Source organism: Hippocampus comes, unplaced genomic scaffold (genome assembly GCF_001891065.2).
Source record: "Hippocampus comes isolate QL1 unplaced genomic scaffold, H_comes_QL1_v1.1 scaffold5, whole genome shotgun sequence".
In the NCBI taxonomy this organism is placed as follows: domain Eukaryota; kingdom Metazoa; phylum Chordata; class Actinopteri; order Syngnathiformes; family Syngnathidae; genus Hippocampus; species Hippocampus comes.
The window spans coordinates 374,545-400,558 of record NW_017805701.1 but is presented as its reverse complement, the minus strand read 5'-3'; the positions used below and the strand labels follow the sequence as shown (position 1 = coordinate 400,558).

At 45.1% G+C, this 26,014-nt stretch overlaps 1 protein-coding gene across 8 annotated transcripts in view; it reads left to right on the top strand.

Moving 5' to 3' along the window:
- tbc1d32 (TBC1 domain family, member 32) overlaps window positions 1-26,014 on the top strand; it is a 32,235-nt gene that overhangs the window by 2,611 nt on the left and 3,610 nt on the right. For 3 of the 8 annotated variants that reach the window (XM_019882694.1, XM_019882695.1, XM_019882696.1), the window contains exons 6-35: window positions 24-149; window positions 364-442; window positions 658-761; window positions 972-1,033; window positions 1,109-1,244; window positions 1,324-1,383; window positions 1,747-1,834; window positions 1,998-2,135; window positions 3,110-3,199; window positions 3,469-3,611; window positions 4,585-4,712; window positions 5,481-5,688; window positions 5,773-5,852; window positions 6,467-6,605; window positions 7,458-7,545; window positions 7,935-8,053; window positions 9,075-9,194; window positions 9,782-9,870; window positions 11,941-12,063; window positions 13,841-13,949; window positions 14,878-14,971; window positions 15,043-15,168; window positions 15,296-15,382; window positions 16,974-17,043; window positions 17,637-17,755; window positions 18,804-18,958; window positions 19,015-19,155; window positions 20,008-20,196; window positions 21,378-21,519; window positions 21,816-25,972. In XM_019882694.1, the coding sequence (XP_019738253.1) occupies window positions 24-149; window positions 364-442; window positions 658-761; window positions 972-1,033; window positions 1,109-1,244; window positions 1,324-1,383; window positions 1,747-1,834; window positions 1,998-2,135; window positions 3,110-3,199; window positions 3,469-3,611; window positions 4,585-4,712; window positions 5,481-5,688; window positions 5,773-5,852; window positions 6,467-6,605; window positions 7,458-7,545; window positions 7,935-8,053; window positions 9,075-9,194; window positions 9,782-9,870; window positions 11,941-12,063; window positions 13,841-13,949; window positions 14,878-14,971; window positions 15,043-15,168; window positions 15,296-15,382; window positions 16,974-17,043; window positions 17,637-17,755; window positions 18,804-18,958; window positions 19,015-19,155; window positions 20,008-20,196; window positions 21,378-21,497 (3,330 nt within the window). In that variant the 3' untranslated portion in view covers window positions 21,498-21,519; window positions 21,816-25,972. Of the gene's footprint in view, window positions 1-23; window positions 150-363; window positions 443-657; window positions 762-971; window positions 1,034-1,108; window positions 1,245-1,323; window positions 1,384-1,746; window positions 1,835-1,997; window positions 2,136-3,109; window positions 3,200-3,468; window positions 3,612-4,584; window positions 4,713-5,480; window positions 5,689-5,772; window positions 5,853-6,466; window positions 6,606-7,457; window positions 7,546-7,934; window positions 8,054-9,074; window positions 9,195-9,781; window positions 9,871-11,940; window positions 12,064-13,840; window positions 13,950-14,877; window positions 14,972-15,042; window positions 15,169-15,295; window positions 15,383-16,973; window positions 17,044-17,636; window positions 17,756-18,803; window positions 18,959-19,014; window positions 19,156-20,007; window positions 20,197-21,377; window positions 25,973-26,014 lie in introns of those variants that run through there. The other 5 variants (XR_002169774.1, XR_002169775.1, XR_002169773.1 and 2 more) reach the window with 4 other exon arrangements.

Sequence of the window (26,014 nt, the reverse complement as noted above, 5' to 3'; positions counted from 1 at the left end):
TGTGTGTGCACGTGTGTGGATAGGTGCGCCGGGAGGCCCTGCAGGCGCTCCGTCACGCGCCGGCTTCTGACGTGCTCAGCTGCGAGGGCTGGGCCCGCCTACGCCAGAACCTGTGCGCCACGCTGACCGAGCCCGACGCCGAGCTCAGTGTACGCCGCCGTTCACTTAAGATTAAGAAAATAGCGACAACATTTGTGATATGTCACTGATTTACTTTCTTCTTCATTGTTTTTTTTTTTTCCGACAAGTGAATGGCGAAAACTTGAAATCAAAAATGTAATCTTTGTGATTGAACAAAGTCCATTCTGCCCAGTAGTGCCAAATTCACGTTGAATCAAATTACATGGCATCTTGTCGTTTCAGGACCACGTTCTTCGGTTCTTCGCGAAGAGCTTCTCTTCGTTGCCGCTGAACGTCACCCGGGAGATTTACAGCAGCCTCGGTAGGCCACTCACTTAATTTCATCCATACCTCTGCTTGGTGCTGTTGCTCGGTCTTTGCCGCCCAGCCCCAAAGTATCGTGGCGTGGAGTTGTTTCTAAAAACTTTGTGAGATGATCTGCAGTTGTTACCTGAGTTACGGATCGTGACTACAGTACACCCCGTTTGGCCTCGGTGGAGTTCTTCACGTTAATAACTTCTGTTGTCTCTTGCTCAGCTCGAAGTGTGCAGTCCAATTTTTTGTCCCTGAAGTTGAGCTTTCCGAGCGGCGCGGCCGTCTTGGACATCAACAGACCCGAGATCAGCTCTCTCCTCAAACAGGTATGCTCAAGCCTATCAATGTAAATCCTCAAATGTCATTTCCTGGCAAAACGGCACAATTCCCCACATAATTTCGCCTTTTGTCACCAAATTGACCGTTTTAATGAAAAAAAAAGTTACATTTCCCTGCCTGTTTAAGCAAAAAAATTCCATTTTTCCATTTGCCTGCAACATAACATGTCAGTCAATCCTCATCTTCCCTCCACTCAGATGCGCCTGATGAACGACTTTCAAAAGGAGGCGACCACCTTCTGGATCCGCCACCCGGAAAAGTGAGCCCCCAACACGCATGCTCGCTTCGTTTTCCGATGCTGAGATTATCCGCCGATCCTCTCGCTCGCCTTCAGGTACATGGAAGAAATCATCGAGAGCACCTTCTCCCTCCTGTCTGTCCATGGGGATTCCTCACCGGAGAAAGTCTTGGGGCCCACTGACCTGCTGGCCCTGCTGGATGTTCAAGCCGCCTGGTTCACAAAATGGATGGTGGGCGTCGCAACTGAAACGGGCGCGATGTACCGTGCACGTTTATGGGCGTCTGAATGTCATTTGTGTCTGTTCTCAGCATGGCTCCTACAGCAGGACGTTGGTTCTCAGGCTCCTCCAGAGCAAATACAAAAATCTGGTGAGCGAATGATCATTTCACAATTATTTCCACATACAGTGTTTGTCGCCAAATGTGAACACGTTAGCGGGTGTCGTTGGAACGGATCGCGTTATACTTTTGGCGCTTCCACGGAGAGAATTTGCCATTCAAGAAGTGATTCGTTAATCCTCCCGCTCACTGTCAAGCCTTTTAAAAGAGGATTATTGCCGAGTCCCTCCCTTTACGGCCTCTAAATTAACTGTCAGTAAAATAGCAACATAATCCCACGATGGAGTCAGTGCACTATAAAAAAAAAAAAAAGAAAAAAAATTGAATGCGGGTGTTCATATGAGTTATCAATTTTGGAAAGGTGGTCATTTTTGGGGAATAACATCTTCTCAGATGGAGGCCGCTGTGCAGCAGTGCATCCTTTATCTGGAATGCTGCCAGCATTGCACTCAGATCCATTCTGAGGAGCCGCACAGCTCAGGTGAGTGGAAAAAGTTGTTTCGTAGATGAAAGAATGTGACGGTGTTAAGAGGCAAGCTTTTTTTTTTCTTCTTTTTAATGTGAGCAAATGGGAAAAGAAATTTGATTCTAAGGCCATATTATCTAGCCCCACTTCCTTGTGCCATGTCCTCATTGTCTTTCAGGCTCGCCAATTGGCAGCGTCTACAGTGGAAAGGAGCTGCAGTATGCCGTGGTCGTCCATTCCTTGTGCGTGTTGGGCAAAGTCCTCCTCTACGCCAATGGCCGGAAGCTCTTTCCCATCAAAGCGGCGGCGCGGAAAGGTGAACCCTTCCCATTGCGGCTTTCTGAACATGTCAAAATTTTAAAAAAGTAATCGATAATTCAAAAATCAGTTTGACACCCCTGATCTATGTCCTCAGAATTACAGCCCCTCGGCAGAAAATATTCTCGGATTCCTGTTCACGAAATCGGATTTATCTGCCAAACGAGCGACTGAATCTTAATTTGTGTTCCTGCATTTTCTGCAGTGTCACTTTGAAGAAAAAAAAACAAAACAAAAGTCCTGTTTTGAAAGATAAGGGTGGAAACTTTTCCTGCAGCCTTATGCATTTACAACCTATAATCTCACGAATCATGACGTGGCCCAATTTGACATAACAGTCCAAGCATCCAGACGGCTTAATCAGTCGTAATAAACTGAACCTCTGACAGACGACTCATTGTCTGCACCCACAGCTTTATTGATGCCGTATCGCAGTATCGAGGCGCGCTCACCTATGACTGATCTTTTTGTATTTATTGATTCCAAAGAGGAAAGACAATCTTGACATTGGATTTGCACCTGTGACGCAACCGATAATCTTCATAACTAGAGATTACAAATATTACGTAGTCAGAAATACATTTGAATAAAAACACACGTAAAAAAAAATTAAATTCTATGCACACAAAACATTCAATAAAGCAATTTTTTTTTTCCAGGTGAATAGTCGAACTGAATTTTGCGTCGCCAATCTATTTAGTATACCAGCCTCTGGAGCTCCTAAAAAGTACACCCCGAGGCACTTTATATTGCTTCAAATATGTTTGAGAATTGATCCCGTTATCAACGCTTCGACGCACAACTCCATTTTAAAGACGCCACATCACCCCAACCCCACCCGCTGTAAAAAGGTGTGGACCAAATGGACTCATGCTTGTGTAATTTCATTTTACGCCTTCAGACAAAGTACAAGTGAATTAATCATAACCCTGCGTTTTAATTGTTGTTCACCGAGTCATTTACTCTTTCCAGATCCAGTCACTTTGACGGACCTGGTGGTGATTCTCATCAACATCATGTACCAACATCATCAGCCTTTGTGCAGCGATAGCTCACACGCAGGTGCGTGCACGCACACACCTTTTAGCTCGATATGACAAAGAGTGCAGTGAGCAGTCGGCCAGTGCGGGAACATCGAGACCCTTCGCAGCATTCCTCGGTGCTATCTTTTATCTGGTAACCTTGTCCTCAGCCTGCCTCCTGTTGTCTCCCGACAGCGCTTGTCAGCTGTCGTATTCGATTCCCGCATGAAGAGAGATCCCACAAACAGAGTGTGCCTCAAACTCCTTGACTGAACGTGGCTGTTTTATTTATTTATTTATTTTGGTCAGAAGCGCTGTGCCCAAGCAGCCTGGTGATAGCGACGCTGAGCGCCATGTGTGAGAGGACCGAGTGCGCTGACCAGTGTCTCCACCAAGCGCCTGTCGTTCAGACTCTCATGGTGCCCGTCATCCAGGCCCTCAATGGAGGCCAGGTGACTTTGTGGAATTTCTTTTCTTTTTCATTGATTTCTTGTCTGTTCCCCAAATCCTATACAGTGGTACCGCTACTTACAAACGTCTCTTAATACGAAATGTTGAAGTTGCGAAACGCCTCAACAGGAAAATATTGTCCTTAGTTACAAAAGAAATTTCAAGATATGAAAGGTAAAAAAAAAAATACAGCATGGGCTGCTACTCACAGCTCTGAGTTTCCTGAACGCAACATACTTATAGCTCTGCCATTGGCTATTACCTAGCATCTTCCTGGCATCCCATTGGCTAAGAGGGACCTCTATAGTATAAGTCTGTGTGTAGATAGATAGATATTTGTCTATGCAGCGTCCTCATCATTCGCCCTTCGGGCCATGAGGCGTTCTGAGAGTTTTACGTAAATGTGAATTACCCAGAAAAAATTTGCACCAGTCGGGCGATCGCTCACTAGGCTGATGTTTGCCTTGGACATTTTCGAAGGATTGTTAAAAGCCGACAAAAGCGAACGTCCTTGGATCAGTTCTTTACAAAACACCAGGCAAAAGCCACTTCTGTGAGAGAACACGAACTAAAGAGGGCAAAAAAAAACGATGAGGACGCAGTTTTAAAAGTTAAGTGACCATAATTTTTATTCTTTATTCTTTTTTTTTTTTTTTTTTTTACATTATGCAGAACTCTTATTTACTGTGCAAAAATCTAATTGTATGTATTTGTTACATATTTTGATGCATTTTTATCCCTTAGAAAACATGTATTTCTGAATTTGGGGGGGGGCTTGGAATGAATTCGGGCATTTACATGGAAAATTGCACATTTCGATGAAAAATGATGAGCACATTCAGGACTCGGGTTGTGTTGAGAATTGTCATCTGGAAACAGTGCAAGGTGTAAAATCCTCATCAATTGCAAAGATAATATCCATTTTTATTATATTAGCACTGTAATTCACTTTTTAAAAAATAATATTCTATGCAGACCAAACTGAAGTGCCCGGCAGCCACCCTGCCTCTAATCGCGGACGTCCTGGCTCGAATGGTCAACACAGACAGAGGGTTAGCTCTCTTCTTGTATGACAGGAACTTGCTTATGGGCCCCAACGAAAGGTGAGTCATCAATACAGCCGTCAATACGTTTTTCGTGATATTGCCAACGCACGAGCTTGGTAAATGTCAACATCTTGAGTCAGACATCAAATTAAAGGTCCCGATAAGAGCTTTCCAGATCACGTTGTCTATTTATCCTCGAATAATGACGCCACGGGTCAAAGACTTTTCACGTGACACAATATAGGAATCGCGTTCCATTCAGCTGCCATGCATGGTTTTGGAATGTGGGAGGAAAAACTGGAGTACCCGGAGAAAACCCACGCAGGCACAGGGAGAACACGCACCTTTGCAAAGATAATTAGGCACATTTTTGATCGACACGGTTAACACACGGTTAACTGGATACCTCACAGTGGCAATCGAAACTGAACATCTTTTTATTTTTTATTTTTTGATGTGTGTGTCTGTGAATGCGCATCTCATTTGAATGTTTATAAATGGAGTTCAGTGACATTTTCCAGTAAAAAAATAAAATGTTTTTCACTATGTGAGAGCGTTTTGGCGAAACGGCTAGTGAACTGAAAACGACTCATCAAGAGCGTTCATTTGATATATTACTCAATATGTCTTCCCGCGCATGCATTTTTTAGCTCTGCGCTCGAGAACTCATTCAAACGCGGAGACGCTTGCACTTTGGGAGTGATTTTCATCCGCCTTGTCGGCGTGATGAATTTTACACGAGTCGCCGTCGCGCGATGCATGCCGAACGTCGTTAATAAAACAGCAAATTTGACTCTGAGCTAAACTTCTGTTTCCACTCTGCAGAAGCACCGCCGCTCACGTGCTGCTCCGCTTCACGCTTTCGCTGCTCGAACGGGAGTTCTCGGCGTCGAGCGAGGGCGAAATCCTCTCGCTCCGTGCTGTGTGCGGGGCCTTCATCTCTGTGTGCGGACAGATGTACAAGACCTGCGAGGGCCTGCGGGTCCTGGAAGCGTACAGCCTGCACAAAGCTGCCGTCGCCGCCTGGAGGAAGGTCCGATGCCACTGACCTCATATCCTGTCCGCATCCAAACACTGAATTCCTTTTTTTGGTTGTTTTTTTTTTTTTTTTTTGCAGACCAGTTCCTTGTCTGAAAGGATTTCGACCCCAGTACCTGAAAACAATCTTGCAACGTCTACGCAGAAATTGCGACATCTGTAAGAAAGCACACAAGATACAGGATGTAGTCTTTACAATAAGTCACATATTTGGCATGAGAAAAATCTCATAGCCGCCAATCAAAAATGTCACCAAGTGTGTATACTGAATTAATGATCAGTCCTCAGTTTGAAATCTGCACAATTTTTTTTCCCACCAATCATCCAACCGGAGGTGTTTCAAAATATTCTTCCTTGACAAAGATTATCAGAAAATCATTGTATTCACACATCATCTATCAATAACACACTTTTGTTTTGATTTTGAATCACTTAATAACATTTAAAACTTCACTGACAGTGTTGGTCTGAAAGCGAGCTTTATTCTGTTTTATATTGGCAAAGGTTGTTTAAATTTTTTTATTTTTTCAAGATACAGCTCCTTCATTACATTTGCTGGACCTAATATTGTGACCGCTGAGCTTACGTTGACATTTAAAGGCAATCTTGCTGATGACTTATGCCTGTTGGATGGCAATAAAATCGTTTTCTATATCCGCGCTGACACCCTCTGACAGTGTGGCATTTGATTGCATTTATTAACTTTCTCAACCGGACCTAAATTCTACAGATTTTTTATTTTTCTTTTTTAATCATCTATTCATACTTCTCAGGCAAATGTGGGAAGAGACATTGCTGGACAGCCTGCTGAACTTTGCGGCCACACCCAAGGGCGTGCTGCTGCTTCATCAGACCGGCGCCATGCAGGAGTGCGTCTCACACATGTTCTCTCGCTTTAACAAAAAATTGCAGGTAAACTAGTTTTAAAAAAAAATAAAAAAATCCCCATATGATGTGATCAATATGTGGCGATAAAAAAAAAAAAATCTTTCAAGAAAAAAAAAAAAAATCATCCAAAAATGTAGACACATACAACTGAAGAAAGGCGAAGTAATAATCCTTGCTGGAACAGATATGATCCCCAGGTCCTCTCTCACCATGATTTGCACGCACTCGCGGCCAACAACGAGGCGCTCTAAAGCGGGCACACCAGCAGACTGAAGGGAAGATGCATATTTGGGCGTGGGCATAGCTAGCATATTTCCAGCGTGTTGTGTATGAAGAAGCAAATCTCTGACACAGCTCTTTGAAGCAGCACTTGTTTGAACGTTTAGAATTACAGTTCTAATGCTCCTTTGTGATAGCCCGTTTATGTCAAACGTCGACTTTAAATATTACTGAGTTTTTGCGCTCCAGTTGCAGAGTCATAAAAGCGGTTGATCCAAGTTAAAAAATCAGCGAGCCGGATAAGGTTTCAGGCTTCGCACTTGTGGGAATCAAAGTTTAATAATTTCTTTTTTGTCCTCTTTAGTATTCACACCGTGTGTCGCCAGCTATGCTAATTCCGAGCACAACTTTTCAAATCGCTTACCCTCACCCACCGCTTGCACTTAATTTAGCGCCATTGTTTAGTCACGCTTGTAATTGCTTACCTTGTTTGGTTTGCACTTTAATTAAGGAGCGTGATTATTTTTAACGAACGAAGGGCCAACACCCACACTTGAAATCTGCCGTGTAATTAAACGCTCCACTGATACGTTTTCTTTCAAGTCTGTTTTCGAATATGTGCCATTTGCCCGATTCTCCCTTATTTTTTTCTTTCAGGTGAGTCGTCGAGAGAAGTTTGGCTATGGTGTCATGGTAACGCAGGTGGCAGCCACGGGGGCAGGCGCGATGGCTTTGCAGCGCTCAGGTACGACCGACCACATTGCAGCTCGTAGGCGTCAAGGTTGTGTGCCAGCTTTGTTTCGTCTGTCCAACGAAGTTTGTTTGCAGCAAGAACATGCTTATGGTGTATTTCCACTCCAGTCCTGTAGTTGGCGGTAATACTGGAAATATTGCAAAAACAAAAAAACAAAAACAGAGCTATTTTGATTCTGAGTCTGGCCTGTTACAACTTGTAGCCTGAACCCAGTCGTCATGGTAACACAAAGCAGTTGTACACCCAGCAGTAGAGAGGGCGGGGTTAGCAGTGGCTCATTTGCATGAAACAGGACCACCCCTGAAAAACAGGTTTGTTAACCGGGGCATAATGCTCCTCAGACACAATATGCCCCAATTCCTTGTGTTGTCATGTGCCAGGATATGTGGGGGCCCTGGTTCTGGAGCTGTGGTCGGCGCTGGAGTGCGGCAATGAGGATGTCAGGGTGGTCCGACCTGAACCCACGTCAATGGAACCCATCGACAGGAGCTGCCTCAAGGTGCTAACAGTTAACTCCGTGGCTCCCAACAATTGTACCGCGGCTGGAAATGATCCAATTGCACCTAATTGATCCAACACATATTATTTACAGTAATCCCTTGTTTATCGTGGGGTTTACATTCCAAAAAGAAGATAAGATAACCTTTATTTGTCCCACATTGGGGAAATTTGCAGTCTACAGCAGCAAAATTGTGGGGGTAGAGAAGAAAAAAACCAAAGTGTTGCATGCACAAAATAAATAAATGTTTCATAAAACAGTAGACAGTATAAATATAGATAAATATATAATTTAATATAAAATAATTTTATTTCAATAAATAAATATAAGAACCCATCATAAGTAAAATCCGTGAAGTTGCCATGACCTGTGTTGTAGCGAAGGATTACCATATTTACTATCTCTGCTCATCTCTGTTATCCAGTGACAAAGACTGACATGCACAGCAAACAGGATGGCAGAAGGTCCTGTTAACCTGTTTATCCGCCATTCATAAAACAGAATCGTCGCTTTGGGTCCAGCAAAACAGGCCTACATTTCACACTGACAAGTACATTTGGGAGTAAGTTGAGACAAGGTCAGTCTTATATCAGAGTACAGTGAACGCCCCACGCTGAGGAAAACTATCCACTAAAAAGAACATTATAAAATATATATTTTATAATCAACAATCAATCACTTAATCAGTCAATCACCCACCTTCCGCCATACATCCACACACGTGCACACATACACGAGTTAAAAATAATCGCAGAGGATCTGCCATTGCACGCTTTAAACACATTTAAAAACATAAATATATGTAAATTAAAACTGGCTTCTTAATGTCTTTGTTCGCAGCGGTTATCGCGCTCACCAACACATTTGCATGTCCGAAATATTCGTAAGCTTTGTAAGAACTATTGGTAAGATTGACATCATGCTTCTGAATCAGGTTTAAATGGTATTGCGCTGTGGCGGTAATTTCTGATCTCTGTTATTGACCCGATTTGGTTGGGTCACTTTCTGCGTGTACTTGCAGTCCTTCCTGTCTCTGGTCAACTTGCTGTCGTCCTCTCAGTCCGTGTGGCAGCTGCTGTTTGGACAACCTTTGGCCAACAAGAGTGAATACACGCTGAGGGAAGTGCCAAGCTCTGTGCCTGTGAGTGGGCTAGCACGCGGGTACACACACAGAGAAGAGATTGTCAAAAAAAAAAAAATGTTTTGGGGCCATCTTGTGGTGGCATTTGTGTGCTCAGGAACTATGGTAAAGTGATTTGAGCCACTTTATTTTGACAGTAGTCATGCTTTGCCGCCACTCATTACAGTTGTCTACAGTTCCTCTTTCATCCACTTGAGTGCATGTGTGCGCTTTTCACGCTCACTGGAACTGCAACATACTTGTTGCTTCTCTCTTAAATCCGCACACATACGCACACAGAGAAGAGATTGTCAAAAAAAAAAAAATGTTTTGGTGCCATCTTGTGGTGGCATTTGTGTGCTCAGGAACTATGGTAAAGTGATTTGAGCCACTTTACTGAATATATTCTGACAGTCGTCATGCTTTGCCGCCACTCATTGCAGTTGTCGACAGTTCCTCTTTCATCCACTTGAGTGCATGTGTGCGCTTTTCACGCTCACTGGAATTGCAACATACTTGTTGCTTCTCAAATCCGCACACATACACGCGCTTCCCGCCTGAAACATCGTAAATGTGTGACCTTCACGGCTTCCTGCTGTGCTCCACAGGACTTGATTGACAGGCTGATTGCCGTGAATTCCACCGCCAAGATCCGTTCGCTCTTCCACTACGAGCAGTCGCACACGTTTGGCCTGAGGTGAGAGCCCCACGCATCACAAAACAGCGGCAGCGGCGCGCCAACGAGCTCACTGTTAATTGACGGCGTGCCGCATTCAGGGACCCTTGAATTGAAGAAACACAACATCCCCGTATAATCATAGTGTCACGGCTCTTTCTTCTTTTGCTATTCAGTATATGAAGTCGGTCGACTTCTAAGTTGCAATTTCAAAGTTGAGTCACCAAATTGGCTCCCCGCTTGATGGCGCTTTTCCTTCGTTTTGACTTTGGGGGCCCCGTTTTATTTTTTTGCCCGTCTCGTGCTCGGCTGCTGTCTTTTTAATATGCTGCTGTTGTGTTGAAACATCCCATAAAAGTAAGCCTCTCGACGAAGATGAAGAGCCCAAATGTCTTCTCCGCTTGCTGCCATGGCAACCGGCACTCGCCCGTTGCCTGCATCGATCGCTACGCCCTCCCCGCTGGTGATGGATTAACGCGTGGCGAGTGTGCGCGCGCGCTGGCGCGGAACGTAAATTTGGCCGTTACGATGTATTTTATTTATCTATTTGCACCGCGCACGTAGCGAGGATGAGCAATGTCATTTAAAAGTAGACGTAAAAAGGAAATTATCAGTATCGTACGCTTCAGAGGCGCACAGCCTTCTCTTGGGATACCAGACGGGGACTCTCACAATTTAAAAATGATCCCATCCTCCGCGCAACAGCCTCAAGTGTCTGGATTTTTAGCGGACTTTTTAAGTCAAGCATACGCTTCCAAACATAGCGTTTGATTGGAAAAGTTAGATGTGTTGGCTTCGCGGAGCCACCGCGAGCTATCCGGCAGACTTCTGAGTGAGGGGAACACGTAAGGGCGGAAGCTTGTCAGACAAAGCGCTAACAGGTCGGCTTCCGGAAGCATTGCTTTCAAACGGGAGGAGGAGAGGTCGTCGAGCCTGACAAGCTGACAGCCTCTCGCTTGGCGGCTGTCAGGCGGACTGAGAGTGCGTGTCGGTCAGGCGTCCGTCCCGCACTTTGGCAAATAGGAACAACGGCGTCCTGTATGCTCACGGGGACACTTGATTAGGTACGCTAGCTCTTCAGATCCGATGGAAGAGGGAAGGCTTGTTGGTCGACGCCCAATAGATAACACAGACAATCCATGAGATAAAGTCGTGTTTTGTGTTTTAGTTTGATGTTGTGCGTTCACGGGGTCATGTGGCGAGCACGTTATTTCTCTGCATCGTACGTGCCGCAGCACCAAGCGGGTCAGGTGAAGGACTGAGAATGTTGACGGGGATCCCTTGTAGTTTGAGCGTCGAGTTTTGTAAAGTACAAAGCCCAAGCGTCGTCGTTATTCCGCAGCTTGTGCCGAGTCTCAGCAGAATGCTTAAGCCGGGCATCATTACCAGCATTTGAAAATGAACCATGAAGGCTTCTCGCGGGGATTCCCCGCACATTTTTCCTTTTTTTTTTCTTTTTTATATACAAAGCTCGCGAGTGAAGCTGCCGGAGAAAATTGGCTTCACTAATCCGCTTCCTGGAGACATTCATGACTCGTCGGAAATCGACAGGGATTGTCGGCGTGAGTGGTACCCGGTCTGACACTTTAGCGCATTTTGTGTGACATTGTGCTGCCGCTTCACTTGTCTATCGCTCTGTGCCAGCACTTCGTGTAATGTCCTTTTTAGGACATTTTACCTGATCCCATAGCAAAGTGGTGCTGTGACATATAAGATTAATTTTATCTCAAGTCATCTTTCCTCATTAAAATGAATAGAAATGTCATTAATCCCTTCCAGCGTTACCCCCTGCGAAAAACACCACTCTATAATCTTCTCATAAAACATTATCATAACAAGTAAGGCCCAGTCCTGACATTTGGTCGGAAAAAAAAAGAAACGATTAATCTGCCGATTAATTTCGAGTCGGGGTGGAGAAGCGTTTAATTCGCGCAGACCAACGTTCTGTTAGCCACGCAGACAGTCTTGCTCAACGACTGTATGCGACTCAGTAAACCGCATTAATGGAAGAGGATAAAGAATATATGCCTGTGAGTATTATTTTATTCTCTCCAAAGGGCGTGAAATCCCGTGATTGCGTGTTGTTTGCAGACTGCTCAACGTGCTGTGCTCCAGCCTGGACTCCTTCCTGCTACTCGAGAGCCAGTACAATATCTGCGCCGTGCTGCTGCAAAGCCAGAGGGACAACGCGGCTGACCGGAACGGCGGGGATGGGTAGGAACTGACCTACCGTGCATATTAACCTCCAGTCAGTCCGTCTGTGAAATGACATAAAAGGCGACAGGAAACAATCGTCACTGGGTAGCTTTGTCGTGGAGTCGACTTTGCCATTCATGGATCCGCTTTAGATTGTTCGTCATCGTTTCGCTTGCGTGGCCACATCACTCGAGCGGAGTCCACTTGCGCGTCCGTGTAAAAGGTTAGTCGTGGAGGGTCGCGGCGAACCGCCCGAGCACTCGGAGCGCAAATGCCAAAAGCTCAGCAGGCTCACCGCTCGCCCGTTGAAGGCTTTGTGTGAAACATTTGGAGGCTGCCGAGTCTGACGTTTTGATGTGCGCGAATGCCTTTTTTTTTTTTCCCCTTCTACTCACCCTGAGGGGGCTTTGCTAATGCAGGACGAAAGGTCTTTGTGTTACACAAGGTACTGACTGAGTCATAACGGGTGTTCTTAGACATGCTAAAACACTTGCTCTGAATTTCTCGCACAACTCAAGGCTCAAAATTAGCATCTGCTCCTTGCTCGTAAGTCAAGGCAGCACTGGATTTGAAACGTTTTGAACACATTTTTTGCTTCCAATTTCACCGTTGTAATGTGACAGAACCCTTTTTTCTTTTTTAACTTAACCAGAGCCAGGCGGGAGAAATTGTTTGCCTGCCTTGTCACAGATAAGATGAAATAAAGCGGACAGGAAGTTGGAATGTTCCAAGACCATCCGTCATACTAATGACGACTGCCTTAGCCGGGGCCCATGTACATGAAAATGGCCTCGAAACGACGACTCATGTCAGTGCATCGGGCGACATGACGGCTTGTTCATTTCTACGACTCCCCCCGCCCGTCCCCCCCCCACACATATCAGCATCATCTTCACAAGCCGCCAAAATACTGTTTTTCTCCTATTTGCCACCTTCTTCACTTCAAGTGAACCCAATTGCGGCCCGCCACAAATTCAAGGTACGTCTTGTCAGGCACATTTCATTTGAATGCGTGTCGTTCTTTGAGCCGCTCCGAATAATCACCCATGGCCAGTGTGAGCAGACCTTTGCAAAAGAACGCATCGTCTCCTCCTTATTGCCAATTTTCCAAGTCCAAATTGCTTCAGAGGTTGGAACGAAAGCAGTTAGCATTCAGCCTTAAAAAGGCATTTCATATTGGCGAATTCACAGATCCGGCGAGAGGCGTTAACACGGAGCTTCCCTCGCGCCACGATAATGTACTGCAGCGGCTCTCGTTTATGGTTTTCATTCTCCGTTCAAAGTCTGTAATTGGACTTTTCACGGGCACTTTTTTTTTCATCGTTAAAACCTCAGAATGGCTTTTAAAGGTTCCAGAGAATTATTCATCAACCGACAAGTTCAGCAACGCGAGAGCAGACCAAGATTGACAAACTATAGGAAATGTCAGACTGGAGTCAGGACAAAAAAAGCATTGAGAAGTTGAAACAAAGTGAAATGTCGAGATTTGAGGAGCGAACAAGGCCAAGAAACTGTCAAACTTAAAAACCAAGACTGAGAAAGTAGAAGCCTAGGCCAGACCAAGACTGAGAAAATGAAAAAAAAAATTGAGAGCCACTCAATAACACAGAGCCAAAGTGAGATAAAATCAAGACCAACGTTGGGAGAAAATGCAAGACCAAATCAAGACCAAGACTCTGAAACTAGCCAACCGAGGCGAGCCCAAGACTGAGGAACTGTTCCGAAATCTCTTATTCATCAACAATATGAAACGGTGTCTTCTCTTTGTGTCGTGGTCAAAATATCCTCTTCTCAGGAGCTTCATTTTAGACAACGCGTCACTGGAGAGGAACCACACGCTGGTTCGCGTCGCCGTTGTTGGAGGACCATCCGAGAGGAGACTCCCCCCTCGGGCCTTGCAGGAGGTCAGCCTAAACCGCCAAAACTCAAATCCAATTGTCTTGGCCATTGGTGTCCCCCCCCCCGCCCCCCCCTTTTTTTTTTTTTTTTTTAATGACAGAGAACACGTCGTTACGTGATTGGGGATTGGTGATCAATTATTCAGTTCTCGTCTCAGCGAACAGAAAACAGGGTTTCGTTTCAAGCGGAGGTCACAGAGAGGATATGACACATTTCGAACAGGGAGGAGGGCGGTTAGGGCCTTTGAAAGGGAGCGTTTGCGTCAAATTTCACGGCTTCTTCTGTTTATGTCTCCTGTTGGAAAAAAGAATCAACTGTGATTTTTTTTTGGGGGGTGTGAAGTTTTGGGAGGGGGGTGGGGAAGATGAGGCGCTTCCTCTTGTACGTTGCTTAGACTCATCGGTGACTTATCAACACAGGCCTAGAGCGCCCTCTTGCGGTTTAATGTGAAAATAACATGTGAAATGATATAATAATTTCAAACATAAGTCGCTCCAGAGAATAAATCCCCCCCCCACCGCCCCCGGCCAAACTATGAAAACAAAACTATGACTTATAGTCTGGAACATACGGTAAATAAACGATTCTCTACACTCTTGTGAATCGGAATAACTTTGGCTGTTTTCATTTTTGAAAAACAGCAGTTTTGAAAGAGAGGTTGCGCAACATGTTTTATAATCTGAGGCTCAGGCTGAGGGAACCAAAGATCAAGGAAATTTGAGGCAGAATCAAGATCAAAATTTCATTTTGTTACGCAAAAGTGGAGATGAAGGACTTGGGGCTTTTCACAACTAGCTGTCTGCATTTTGTTTTTCTACCAATCGCCGAATTATATACAATTAGTTGTGTATTCTATTCAACTGACAGGTCGCCGCCGTCTAATCAGCTGTTTTCAAACCGAGTCTTGTTTGGTCTCCACTTATCCCCGTGTAGGGAGACGATCCCTATCCCTGGCCCATGTTTTGGTCATTCCCTCCACCCACCTGCTACAGTTTGGACCCACCAAAAACCCAACAGAACCCGCTGGGTGAGACTCCCGTCGTGTGATTGGAGCCGCTGCATGAAGAAGGGCGTTGACACCCCGCTTTCACCGGCCAGAACCCGAGCTGCGTGACTTCCTGACGTCGCCTCGAAACGCGACGACAGAAGACAGCTGGATGGAGACGTGCCGCCGACTTTACCGCAAAGTTATGACAGCCGGGCACCACGGCTTGACCGCCACAGGTAAGATGATGAGGTCTTTGCGGCTTGATTTTTAAAATTTTTTTGTTCCCCCAAAGCTGTTTCTTTGCCTCTTTATGTGGTCGTGTGATTTGTGTGTGTGCTTGCGTGTGCTTGTTTTCATGTGCAGTGCTGGCTGACCTTCTGGAGAAGGTTGTGTACCATCTGTCCAAATGTTCCGTGGAGCGCTTCTTCTCCCCGCCTGAGCACAACAAAGGTCAGTGAGTGCCACGTGGCAACACGCCGGCTCAGCCGGCCCGCTCCTTCTTCTTCTTCTTCTTCTTCTTCTTGACAAGTCGGACGTGAGAAAGGTGGCTAAAGGGCAGCGCGGCAAGGCACGCATTTTGTTCTCCGGACACCTGTGCTCTTTTGCTGCCTGCTGCCGCTGATGCTGTTATGCGAAGACAACGTTACATGCCTTGGAGCGAAAAGGAGAGTCTGCGGCGGAGAGGTGGAGCGCACAGAAATAGAGAGAAAATGACACGAATACAAACACATTGTCTGAAGCACTTTTAGTAACCGGGGACAACGAAAGACCAAAATTCGCCAAAATAATGCAACATGGAAAAAAAATGCAATGTTTTTTTTTTTCTTATGTTGGATTAATTGACCTTCTGTCATATGAAACCAGTGAGGGCTGTCAACGGGTTACTGTTTACTAGCCAGCGGTTAAACAACCGACCGCACCGATGATGATGTCGTTAATTAGCGGATCGCTGTCAACGGGTTACTGTTTACTAGCCAGCGGTTAGTATGATGATGTCGTTAATTAGCGGATTTCCCAGCTCGAATTCCGCACGCTTGCATTTCCCAACGGCACCTGCGTGCTAATTGCAGACTTCTCACGTCATCCGCGGAATTTTCGCAAATGAAATTCCCGATATCCAGCATCTGTGGTCAACTTTGCACGGACGGACGGCGGCAGAGGCGAGCGGCTCACGCGGGGGGGTTTGTGTGGCCACTTCATTAGGTACACCTCCACGTCTCCTGCGAAACAAATGCCCACTCAGGCCTCAGTTCTTACAGTCAATCCCTGCAAATAACAGCCCGTGAATGCGATGTTTCTGTGTGCGTGCGTGCGTGTGTGTCTTGGCTCTTAGCCCGGCGCCTCAGCCCGACTCGAGCACTCTCATTTTTTGCGCTGAGAGCAGACTCATTTGGCGAGCATTAACCTTTTGTCAGTCAACATCAGCCCTCCTCGCCAGCCGCGCACTCGGAGGCGGACGCTGCTCTTTGAAAATGGGCCGCCACACCCAGAGCAGCTTTTTGACGTGGCGTCTTATTAGCGGCGCGGCTCGGGAAGTCCACAACACTGCAGACCTGCGTTGCCATCCATTTTAATAGTTCGAAATGAGCTGCAGCTGTTTGATGCTCTTTTGAGGGAGGCCAGCACAGTCAGAAAAACATTCCAATAATCAAGCGAGCGTGTTTTAATTTGTGCTTTTCCTCCGCTGCGAAGCAACGCCGCAATAAAAGCAGTTAAAACAAAAAAGAAACGTTTTCCGCAATGGCGGGAAACCACAAAAACATTTTTTAACCTAAAATGTCACCCTCCCACCCTTTTATTGTCTTACCTGCGCTCAGGTCCGGGTTGCGGATGCTTTCCGTCCGTAACGCCAAAGGAGCTCGCCGTGCACTCAATGCGTTTTTATGGCCGATGCCAGTTAGCGTCGCTCGGCGCCGATTGGATGAGTCCCAAACGGACGGGTTGTGACACATTGATTTCCGCTGTTGGGCCTCTAAAGCAGCGGGCAGTAATTCACTGCTTGTGTTTATTTATTTATTTATTTTTGTAATTGTCATCACAGCACAGGAGGCGAGTGCGGATGCTGTGGCGCTGTCACCTGTGGAAATGCTCGGCATGGACGTCTGCCTGAGGTATCTTAGCGCTTTAATTTCGTATACATAGTGATACTTGAACGCACCAAATGCTCAAGAGAAACCAGTGCCGCCCAAATGCGATCCAGTGATTTAAAAAAAAAAAAAAAATTTTTTTTTTTTGGGTCATGCTTGATTGGCTTTTGCGGGCCACATAAAATGATGTGGCGGGCCAAATCTGGCTCCCGGGCCTTGACTTTGACACCCGTGCCCTAAAGGGAGCGCTTGAGCAAAAAAAAAATTGCCCATATGCTAAATTTTCCGCGGGGAGGCGCCACTACAAACACACCAGCACTGGTTGACTTTTCGACCACTCGCTTGGTGTGTATTTTTCCAGCTCTGTATTTCATTTTATTTTTTTCCCCTCAGCGTACATATAAATCTGAAATGTCGGCATTATTTGCTGTTAATGACATTTTAGTCATGAGACCACCTGCGAAATGGAAGGACCTAATTGCAGCGATGTTCCTCCACTTGCTATAGACATATTTAAATGTACTAAAAGGTACTTATGGTGATTAAAACACATATTCATGATTTGTACTGAATATATCATTTGAGCACATATCCGTTTTTTTTTTTCTCTCCTCCAGATACGGCGTCGCTCTCAAGCTGCTCCGCCAAGAAGACGCCGCGAGCCACCTGACGCTCCTTATGAAGCACGTCAAGAATTTCCTGTCCCGGCGGAGGCTTCCAATGTCCTCGCCGCTGCGTATCCTTTTGACAATTATTAGTTTGAAGTTAAAATATTATTTTCACAGGTCTTGTGATTTACTGGGCTAACCTGGGACCTCTTGGGTTGAAAGGGAAGAGCTTGCTGCCGTCATTTTTGCAAGGAGAATTAATGAGATGGGGCTTCACGTTAGGGTCTCGAGACTGGGGAGGTTTTCAATGTGGGCCCTCGTGTCAGAAATGAGTCTTAAGTCTGGTTTATGGTTGCAAACCAGGTTGAGGATTCGAAATCCCAGTGTGACTTTCAAAGTTGGGTTTCCCATCACGGTTGTGAAGCTGCGTTGGGTTTTGAAAGGAGGGTTTTGTACAAAGTGATGTTGAGATTCTCATGGGAAGAGGCCATCCTATTAGGGTTTTTATTTTTTAAATGCCTTGATGTGGTTGCATTTGGGATCAAACCTCTTTCTTTCGGCGGCGGCGCGCCTCATTTGGAATTCCGTGGCAAGCTGACAGCGCATTGTAGATTGATGAGGCAGTCGGTCACAGTCAAAGTGCTGTTTAGCTCTTTATTTATTTGCCACTCAGCCGCCGGCGTCCCCGCCAAACAAAACGCCGCTTTTGTCCTCCTTATTGCATTATTTGGCAGTCAAAAAAAAATGATCAGAACGCAAAAACAGCCCCGAGATCCCCAGATTGACTTTCACACACAAGATTTTCGGTCCCCGTTCCCAAAAAGTTCAAGTTTTCCAAGTTTCATGCATGGGCTGAGAGTTTCAAACGCAGCTTCAAATTTCAACATATGGTTCGGATTCCAAGGGTTCGAAAATCAAATTTAGGTTTCAAAGAAGCATTAAGAAGTTAAAGCAGCGTTCAGATTTCAACATACGGTTTCAAGTCTGGGTTCGGGTTTCAAATTCGCACTCAAGACTGGGGAAATTGTTTTAAGCAGATAAGCAGACAAAATTTTGCCCGTTGATTATTTTTTTATTTTTTTCCCTGGGATTCAGTTATCCACAGTCTGCATTGATAACCATGCCCTTGCTTTTGTAATGACGATAATAACGCTAATCCTTGAGTCAGCACGCCAGTCGCGGGCCAGGAAGATTATCCCGGCCACGATTGGTTGACGTCGACGGTCTTCCTGATGATGTCTGGGGACTGGCGGCGATCTCTGAGGCTGCTGCGCCATCTTTCCTCTGTGCTCACTTCCGCTTTCATTTGGCCAGCCAACGTACACGCGTCGGTGAGTCCCCATTTTCGGAACCCAGTGAAAGGCCACCGATATAACTTTGGCTGCAGGTGGACCTTGCTGTCCGAGTGGCTGAGTCAGGAATGTCCCCGCTGTACTGGAGCTCGGCTCACTACGTGGAGATGCTGCTGAAGGACGAACTTCCACAAGCGCACGCCGCCTTCCGGATGTCCGGTTTCACCCCATCGCAGGTCATGCCCTTTTATGTGTCCTCGAGTCCTGCCTCGGTTTCCTTCCTCAGCCCCCATCATACGCCGTCCTTCGGCGTCTCCTCGCGTGACAATTCAGTATCTCAAGACTCCAAAGATGACAACTTAACATTCAGCTCGTCTTCCTGCTCTTTAAGCCCCCTCCCCGGATGCCTCTCCGCCTTCAACTCGCCATCGCTTTTCAAACACTCCCACGCACCTGAGGAGGCGTGCATACGTGCGTGCGTGTGAGAGGAAAAGATTTGTATCAGTTAGACGTACAAGGTTGGAGTTAGGTGAAAGCTAAGCCCCCGTGAAGCTTAAAAGTAGAGTTTCAAGTCCCATTAAAGGGTTTCCCAACGAGGGTTTGAGTTTCAAGCCTGGGTTCGGTTTGAAATGAGCGAGCGGCCGTGGTGTTTGGTGAATACAAATAAACAGGGAGCATGCGTCCACTCGTCACTGCGTCCCATAATCCCTCTTCAATATTCAACACCGCCGCCAGCCAGCCAAGCCTCCTTCCTTCCTTCTCTCCAAATGCTTCCGAGTCAGCACAGTCTTAAATTACACTCCAGACGTGTATGTGTGTGTTTGTGTGTGTGTGTGTGTGTGTGTGTGTGTGTGTGTGTGTGTGTGTGTGTGTGTGTGTGTGTGATGTTTTTACTTGTGCACGCTTACCTGCAATATATAGTTGTTAGTCTCCATTTTGTGTTGTGTCAAAATGCAACAAAAGCGAGCACCCCCCCGAAGTGAAAATGTCCAATTAGCCATTTCCTCTCAAGCAATGAATCGCAATATTCCCTGTGGGCGAATCCGAAACAAAACACTCCAAGTTTATGATCTGATCTTGACACACAGATATGCATCCACTGGCTGACTCAGTGCTTCTGGAACTTCCTGGACTGGCCTGAGATCTGCCACTATGTGTGCATATGCGCACTGATGGGAGCCGACTACCAGGTGTACGCCTGCCTGGCCGTCCTCAAGCACCTGCAGCCACTTCTGCTGCAGCAAACGCAAGCCCGCCGGTTGCAGGTTTTCCTCAAGGTGAGGCGCCAGGAAACCGAGAACTGTTTGTGAGTCTGTCGTGCTTCGTCCCAGGAAGTACAAGTGTCAAGGTGTGAACAAATGCGGCTTACGGAGATGCAGAGTGTGTTCCGGTTTGGCTGTATATTGTCACGGGCGGATGACTTGGTCGGGTGAAGACTTGAGAATGAATCTCATTAAGTGCCTTGGCTCGGCATCGTCATCGTCGGGGTCGTCCACCGCCCACCGCCCACTTGCTGTGAATAAAAGAGCAGTTAGCCCGGCTTTATTACGGGACGCTCGCCTAATGAGCGCCAACATCAGATTGCGTTGCTGAGAGAGGGATAAGTGTGTGTGTGTGTGTGTGTGTGTGTGTGTGTGTGTGTGTGTGTGTGTGTGTGAGAGAGAGAGCGTGCACATACTGTATATGCGTACGTGCTCTAGGGTTTTGCACGGTCCTTATCCTGAATTGAACCATTAAGTTTTAGATATTGCAATATCATCTCTGTCCTCGTCATTTATGTCTGTGGGAACATTGTGAAGGCCGGATTTTTGTATATACACACACAGACACACACACACACACACATGCGCGCGCGCACGCACACGCTAGGCCCGTCTCACAAGGAGTAATATCTATATTTCATCCAAATTAAAAATTTAGAAGGCAGACAACGTGTTGGAGTTGTTCTAAGTCTGCTCGGAGGAACTTAACCACTCAAATGCTGACTAACCACCGTGGGGCGTCGATACTGAGCCGTGGGGGTTGCACACGCACCGCTGCGAGAAGTACGAACGCGGCGGTGGGATGTGCGCTCACGAGCTGCGGGAAATCTGATGTGGGGAAGTTTGTATGCACAGCTGTGACAGCAACAGTTGTATTCAAAAAGCATCGTAGCGTGTTGAGAAAATGTAACTAAGTTCAACATTTTAATGTCCCTGTACTGCAGATTACAGTGCAGTGGTTATAAAAAGTTCACACACCCCCCGATGACACTTTTTTTGAGATACCAAAAAAAAAAATGAGACCATGCTAAATCATATTCAAAATGGTGTTTTTCAAGATGTTTTATAAAATTTGGGACCAAGCTAAATCATCTCCAAAATGGTGTGTTTTATGAAAGTGGGAGATAGCAGTTAGCATTTAGCATGTACGTTCGTGTTCAGTTGTAATTGGGACAATGTTCACTTTGCCTTCGCAGGAGGAACCCATCCAGGGCTTCCGGTTCTGCGACTACCTGGACTTCATGCAGCTTCTAGAAAGACGCTACCGGAACCTCGTGCTCAGCGACATGAAAAGCATCTGCAACCGAGACCTGTAAATGCAGAGAGTGGAATGCTAATGTAAGTAGCATTTAGCTCAGCACGTCTGCTGCATACGAGAGAACGTGCCTTCCCTTGTGGACATGTGATGACACCCCGTGAAGTTGAGGCTTCAGTTTGTGAGGGAAAAGATGCTTCTGGCCCCCCTGCAGTCTTTTGATTTTGAGCTACTACTGTACCAGGAAAAACAACATGGTTACAAACCAACAGTATCGATTTGTAAAAGAAAATATCAATGGACATATTTGGATCATCTGCCCGACAGTGAGGATATGCGGCCTCGTTGATCATATAAAATTTCTGTCTACCATTTCTAGGTCCATAAAGCTCCCAAGTTTCCAAGCATTCTTCAACCTTTGACGGAACGATATCGTTACGCGGAACCGTGAAGGTAGCGTGTCGTACTTTTTTTTTTTAATGTCGTCCTTGCACTCGTGTCGCATCCCACGTACGACATGGCAGCCGCTCATGATGAAAGATGCATGAGGACGCTTGCATCACGGCGGTAAAGCCTCATCAGTAACCACGCCGTCCCCTCAGCCATCTGATGTGTCTCATGCGCGGCACTGCCAGGCGGGAATCCCAAATGAGCTGGCCGCGTCGCAGCGCGTCTTCATCCGGGTCTCAATTTAATGCCAAGTGGTGCGTGAGGATTGGTCGCAGGGGCGCTGCAAGGAAATTAAAGCGGCGTCAATATTTCCAGCCCAATGGGCAGGATGAAGATGTCACTCATGATCATGTTTTGCTCAACATAACGTCGATGAGCCAGTATTGATCTGTTATTGTCTACATGCTGAAAAACAATCATTTGGGAAAGGTGCTAGTTATCTTGTCATGTGTAAATGCTTTCATTACTAGAGGACCAAAAGTGAGATGAAATCACATTTGAGAAGCATTCCCTCGACCGTTGTAGCGATATGTGCTGAGGTGCTAACAACTATTTTAGTGAGATTGGGATACATGCTTACTATAACACTGTTTGCATGTTGAAACTCTGCAGCAGCAGGGGCCCCAAAATTGAACCCTGTGGAACACCGTACGACAGAAGAAAAATAGAAGTCTATGACATTTTTCTGAAATTACATTGTAAAATTATACTTTTACAGACACTAATAATAATCAAATGGAATGTAAAGAAATAAGTGCATCATGATGAATTCATCGCGGCTCCTTCTGGCGGGCGCGACGTAAATCCGTCATGGTGACAAATGAATATCTCAACTGCTGTAATAAATGCCTGTTTTTGTATGGTAAATTTTTGCTCTCAAGTCAAACCAGAAAATCCCCCAAATGACGGTTTTTATCTTTCTCTATCTCTAGGCGCGAATTTATTACCGTTTTCTTGGAAGAGGCTCACAAAAAGTAAGGCCACAGCATGGTGCTGGTGCTAATGCTGCTATCATGTGTGGACCTTGTTGTGCAGCATAAATAAACAAGTTTTCATTCAGTCATATATTTTTTTTGTTGCTTTATTGACTGAAATGTGAACAATTTGCTTCTTGAATATCACCAGGCTGACAAAATGCTGCGGGAGCCCGTTTTCCAAAACAACCAAATGTAAATCAGTATGCAAATGTCAGACCTGCGTATAAAAAAGAAACACCACCACAATCATTTTGCAAGCGCGTTGTCAAGCTGACTGGAACGTGCGGCTGCTAATGGCTTGACAAGCGAGCACAAAAAGAATCAAACATACTTTTTATTCTTTGCTTTCTTTTTTTTTTTTGCCAGCCGCTGTGAAAAAGATGCACGCAGTGTTTTATATTAACGCTAATGTATGCAAGCTGGGAGCCTCTCCAAGAAAAACAAAACACTTTTTTTTTTTTTTGCATGGAAATGACAAAACCTGCCAGCAGTGACAAAAAGTCTTTCACAGAAGAAGTCCGAACAATACCGAGGCAAAAAAAAGAAGACTGTAATCATCAGTTTGTCGGAGAATGAAATGCCATTTCAAATAATCCCTTTTAATCACTGCTGTTAATGACTACAGTCATTATCAGACCTTCAAAAAAGGAAAGGACCTGCAAGTTCAAACAATAATACCACAAAAATAATTATTTTTAAATTACTCGTTGAACATCTTCATGAGAGAAACAGCGAGAGAATTTAATGAAACAATTTTATGGGCGAAAGTTAACAATTTTACTCTGGTAATGTTGCATCTTTTTCCACCCCCATCCCATAAAAGTCTTTGTTCTTACGTGATGAATTTGTTTTTCTAACTTGACAATTTTTCGTGGTCAACAATTGTATGTTTCTACAGTTCCACAACTCTGTTTACGTTTCAGCTCTGCACAATTACGGTTTGTACAATTGTGTGTTTATGGTCAAGAAGCGCATGTGGTTGGTCATCATGCACATCTGTGGTCAAAAATTGTGGCCAACAATTGTGTGTTTATGGTCAGCAATTGTATGTTCACAGTCAAAAAATTTGGGTTGGACTTTTAGACTCTGGTCAACTTCTGTTGCCAACTGTGCGTTTATCATACTTGCAAGCCCCTCTATACCGCATTCCAGTCGGCATTTTGTCATTTGCTGCATATGGCAAACGGGATCTCATCCCGGGACTGTGACCCACATTCTCGTGGCGTCTCTCAACATCTTATCCAGTGTCAATGTCAAAACGCTTCCCGAGGTTTCCTCCGGCTGGCCTGGTGACGTTTCCAGCAGGCTGTGGACGGCGAGCGTGCGACATCCGACTTTTTGGTCTTTCTTTTTTTTTTTTTTTCTTCCATCCCATCCCAACAATTCACTGACGTTGCACCAGCTGACGCAGTGCTGGGGGACGGATAACCTTTGTGAGACGAGGAGCTCTTTTATGAGCGCAGACAGTCTTGTGTGTGTCACTGACTTCGCTGTCAGTGTGCTTGAGTGCTTCTGAAACGGAGTAAAAAGCTCACTCCATTGCACCATGTTAAGGGACTCGATATTTGGCTATGGAAAGCTATTTGAGCATTTCTTCCATGTCGCTGATATCTAGCTAAATGTCCCGGAAGTCAATTCAGGAAGTCAAGTCAGCGCACAAGCGCACTACTAAAATGCGAGTGAAGTATTATATTAGTACTAAAATTTACAATGACTGAAATTTTGTTGTTGTTTTTCTTTACACAGTGCCACAGCATTTTGAGCATTAGCATCACAAGTCCACACCGACCATATTATTCAGCATTAGCATTTCAAAGAACTTAAACAGCATTTTTTAGCATTAGCATCTTAAGTCCAGAGACGATTTTTTTATGACCTCAGTCAGCCTTTTTCTTTATATATATATATATATATATATATATATATATTCAGAAGTTCACAGAGCGCATTTAGTATTAGCATTCCAACTGCTATGCATTTAGCATTAGCATTCAGAAGTTGTGTTTAGTATTAGCATTCCCACTGCGCAAGCAACATTTTTCTGCATTAGAATCGACACGCATACATATTTATACTTACATAAGTTAACATAAAATAGCTTGTCATAAACACATAATTGTTGGCTATAGGCATGTAATGGTTGACCACATTTGCTGACCAGGAACATGTAAGTGTTGAGCATTAACATACAATTGATGCACATAAACCGACAATTGTTGGCCAATAAACGTACAATTGTATTTTCACGGGCCCTGAGTTTTATGTTTATGGCTCTGAATTTTATGTTGATAACCAACAATTGTAAGTTTATCCTCAGTTGTCAGCTGATGGTCATTAGTTGCGGGTGGCAAAAAATAAATGTCGTTATTTGATGACAATTTGGCACGGCTTTTTTTTTTTTATTTTGGCACCAGTGCTGACATGGAGCAACTTGTTCATACTGACATAATGTGCTGGTTATTTTAATGAGTAATTAGTGTCCAGAAGCTCATTAGCGGTTGCGGGTGGGCCGACTTGACCTTGGTAAAGCTTGCACTTTAGCGATGATAGCACTTAATGGCGGATGTTTTTTTAAAATTGTTTTATTTTTTTTATATTTAGTGTTGTGCTGTTGTTGTTGTTAATGACGATCCTTTTCAAGGCAACTACGACCGGGTAATTATTGCTAATTAGAACAATGAGGAGACCGCGAGGTGTCGTAGCCGCGCTTATCTTTTAAGCCTCTTTTGTATCCCGCGCACGGAAATTTACAAAACCGAACGGCTACTCGCGGCAATGGGAAGATCATGTGAAGAAGAAAGTGGCTCATCGCACAAGGTTCTCTTTTGTACTCTTCTGTTCACAACTATGATCAGCGGTTGTAAAGTTGTTTCAAATGTTTCAGTCAATGATTGTGCATTTATGGCCCTTGTTTGTCCGGCCATCAATTTAACGTTTATGTTCATCACTTGTACGTTTACGGCAAACATTCTCATGTGTATATTCAACAATGGTATGTTTACAGTCAACAATTGTATGTTTATGCTCAGCAATTGTACACTGTATACCAGTTTCTGCTCTGTACAATTATTCCTGTTCCTTCCAAGGAATAAATGACAAACACAAAAATGTTAGGCGTTGTTGCCTCTTTATCTTCCCCCCTTTTTTTTTT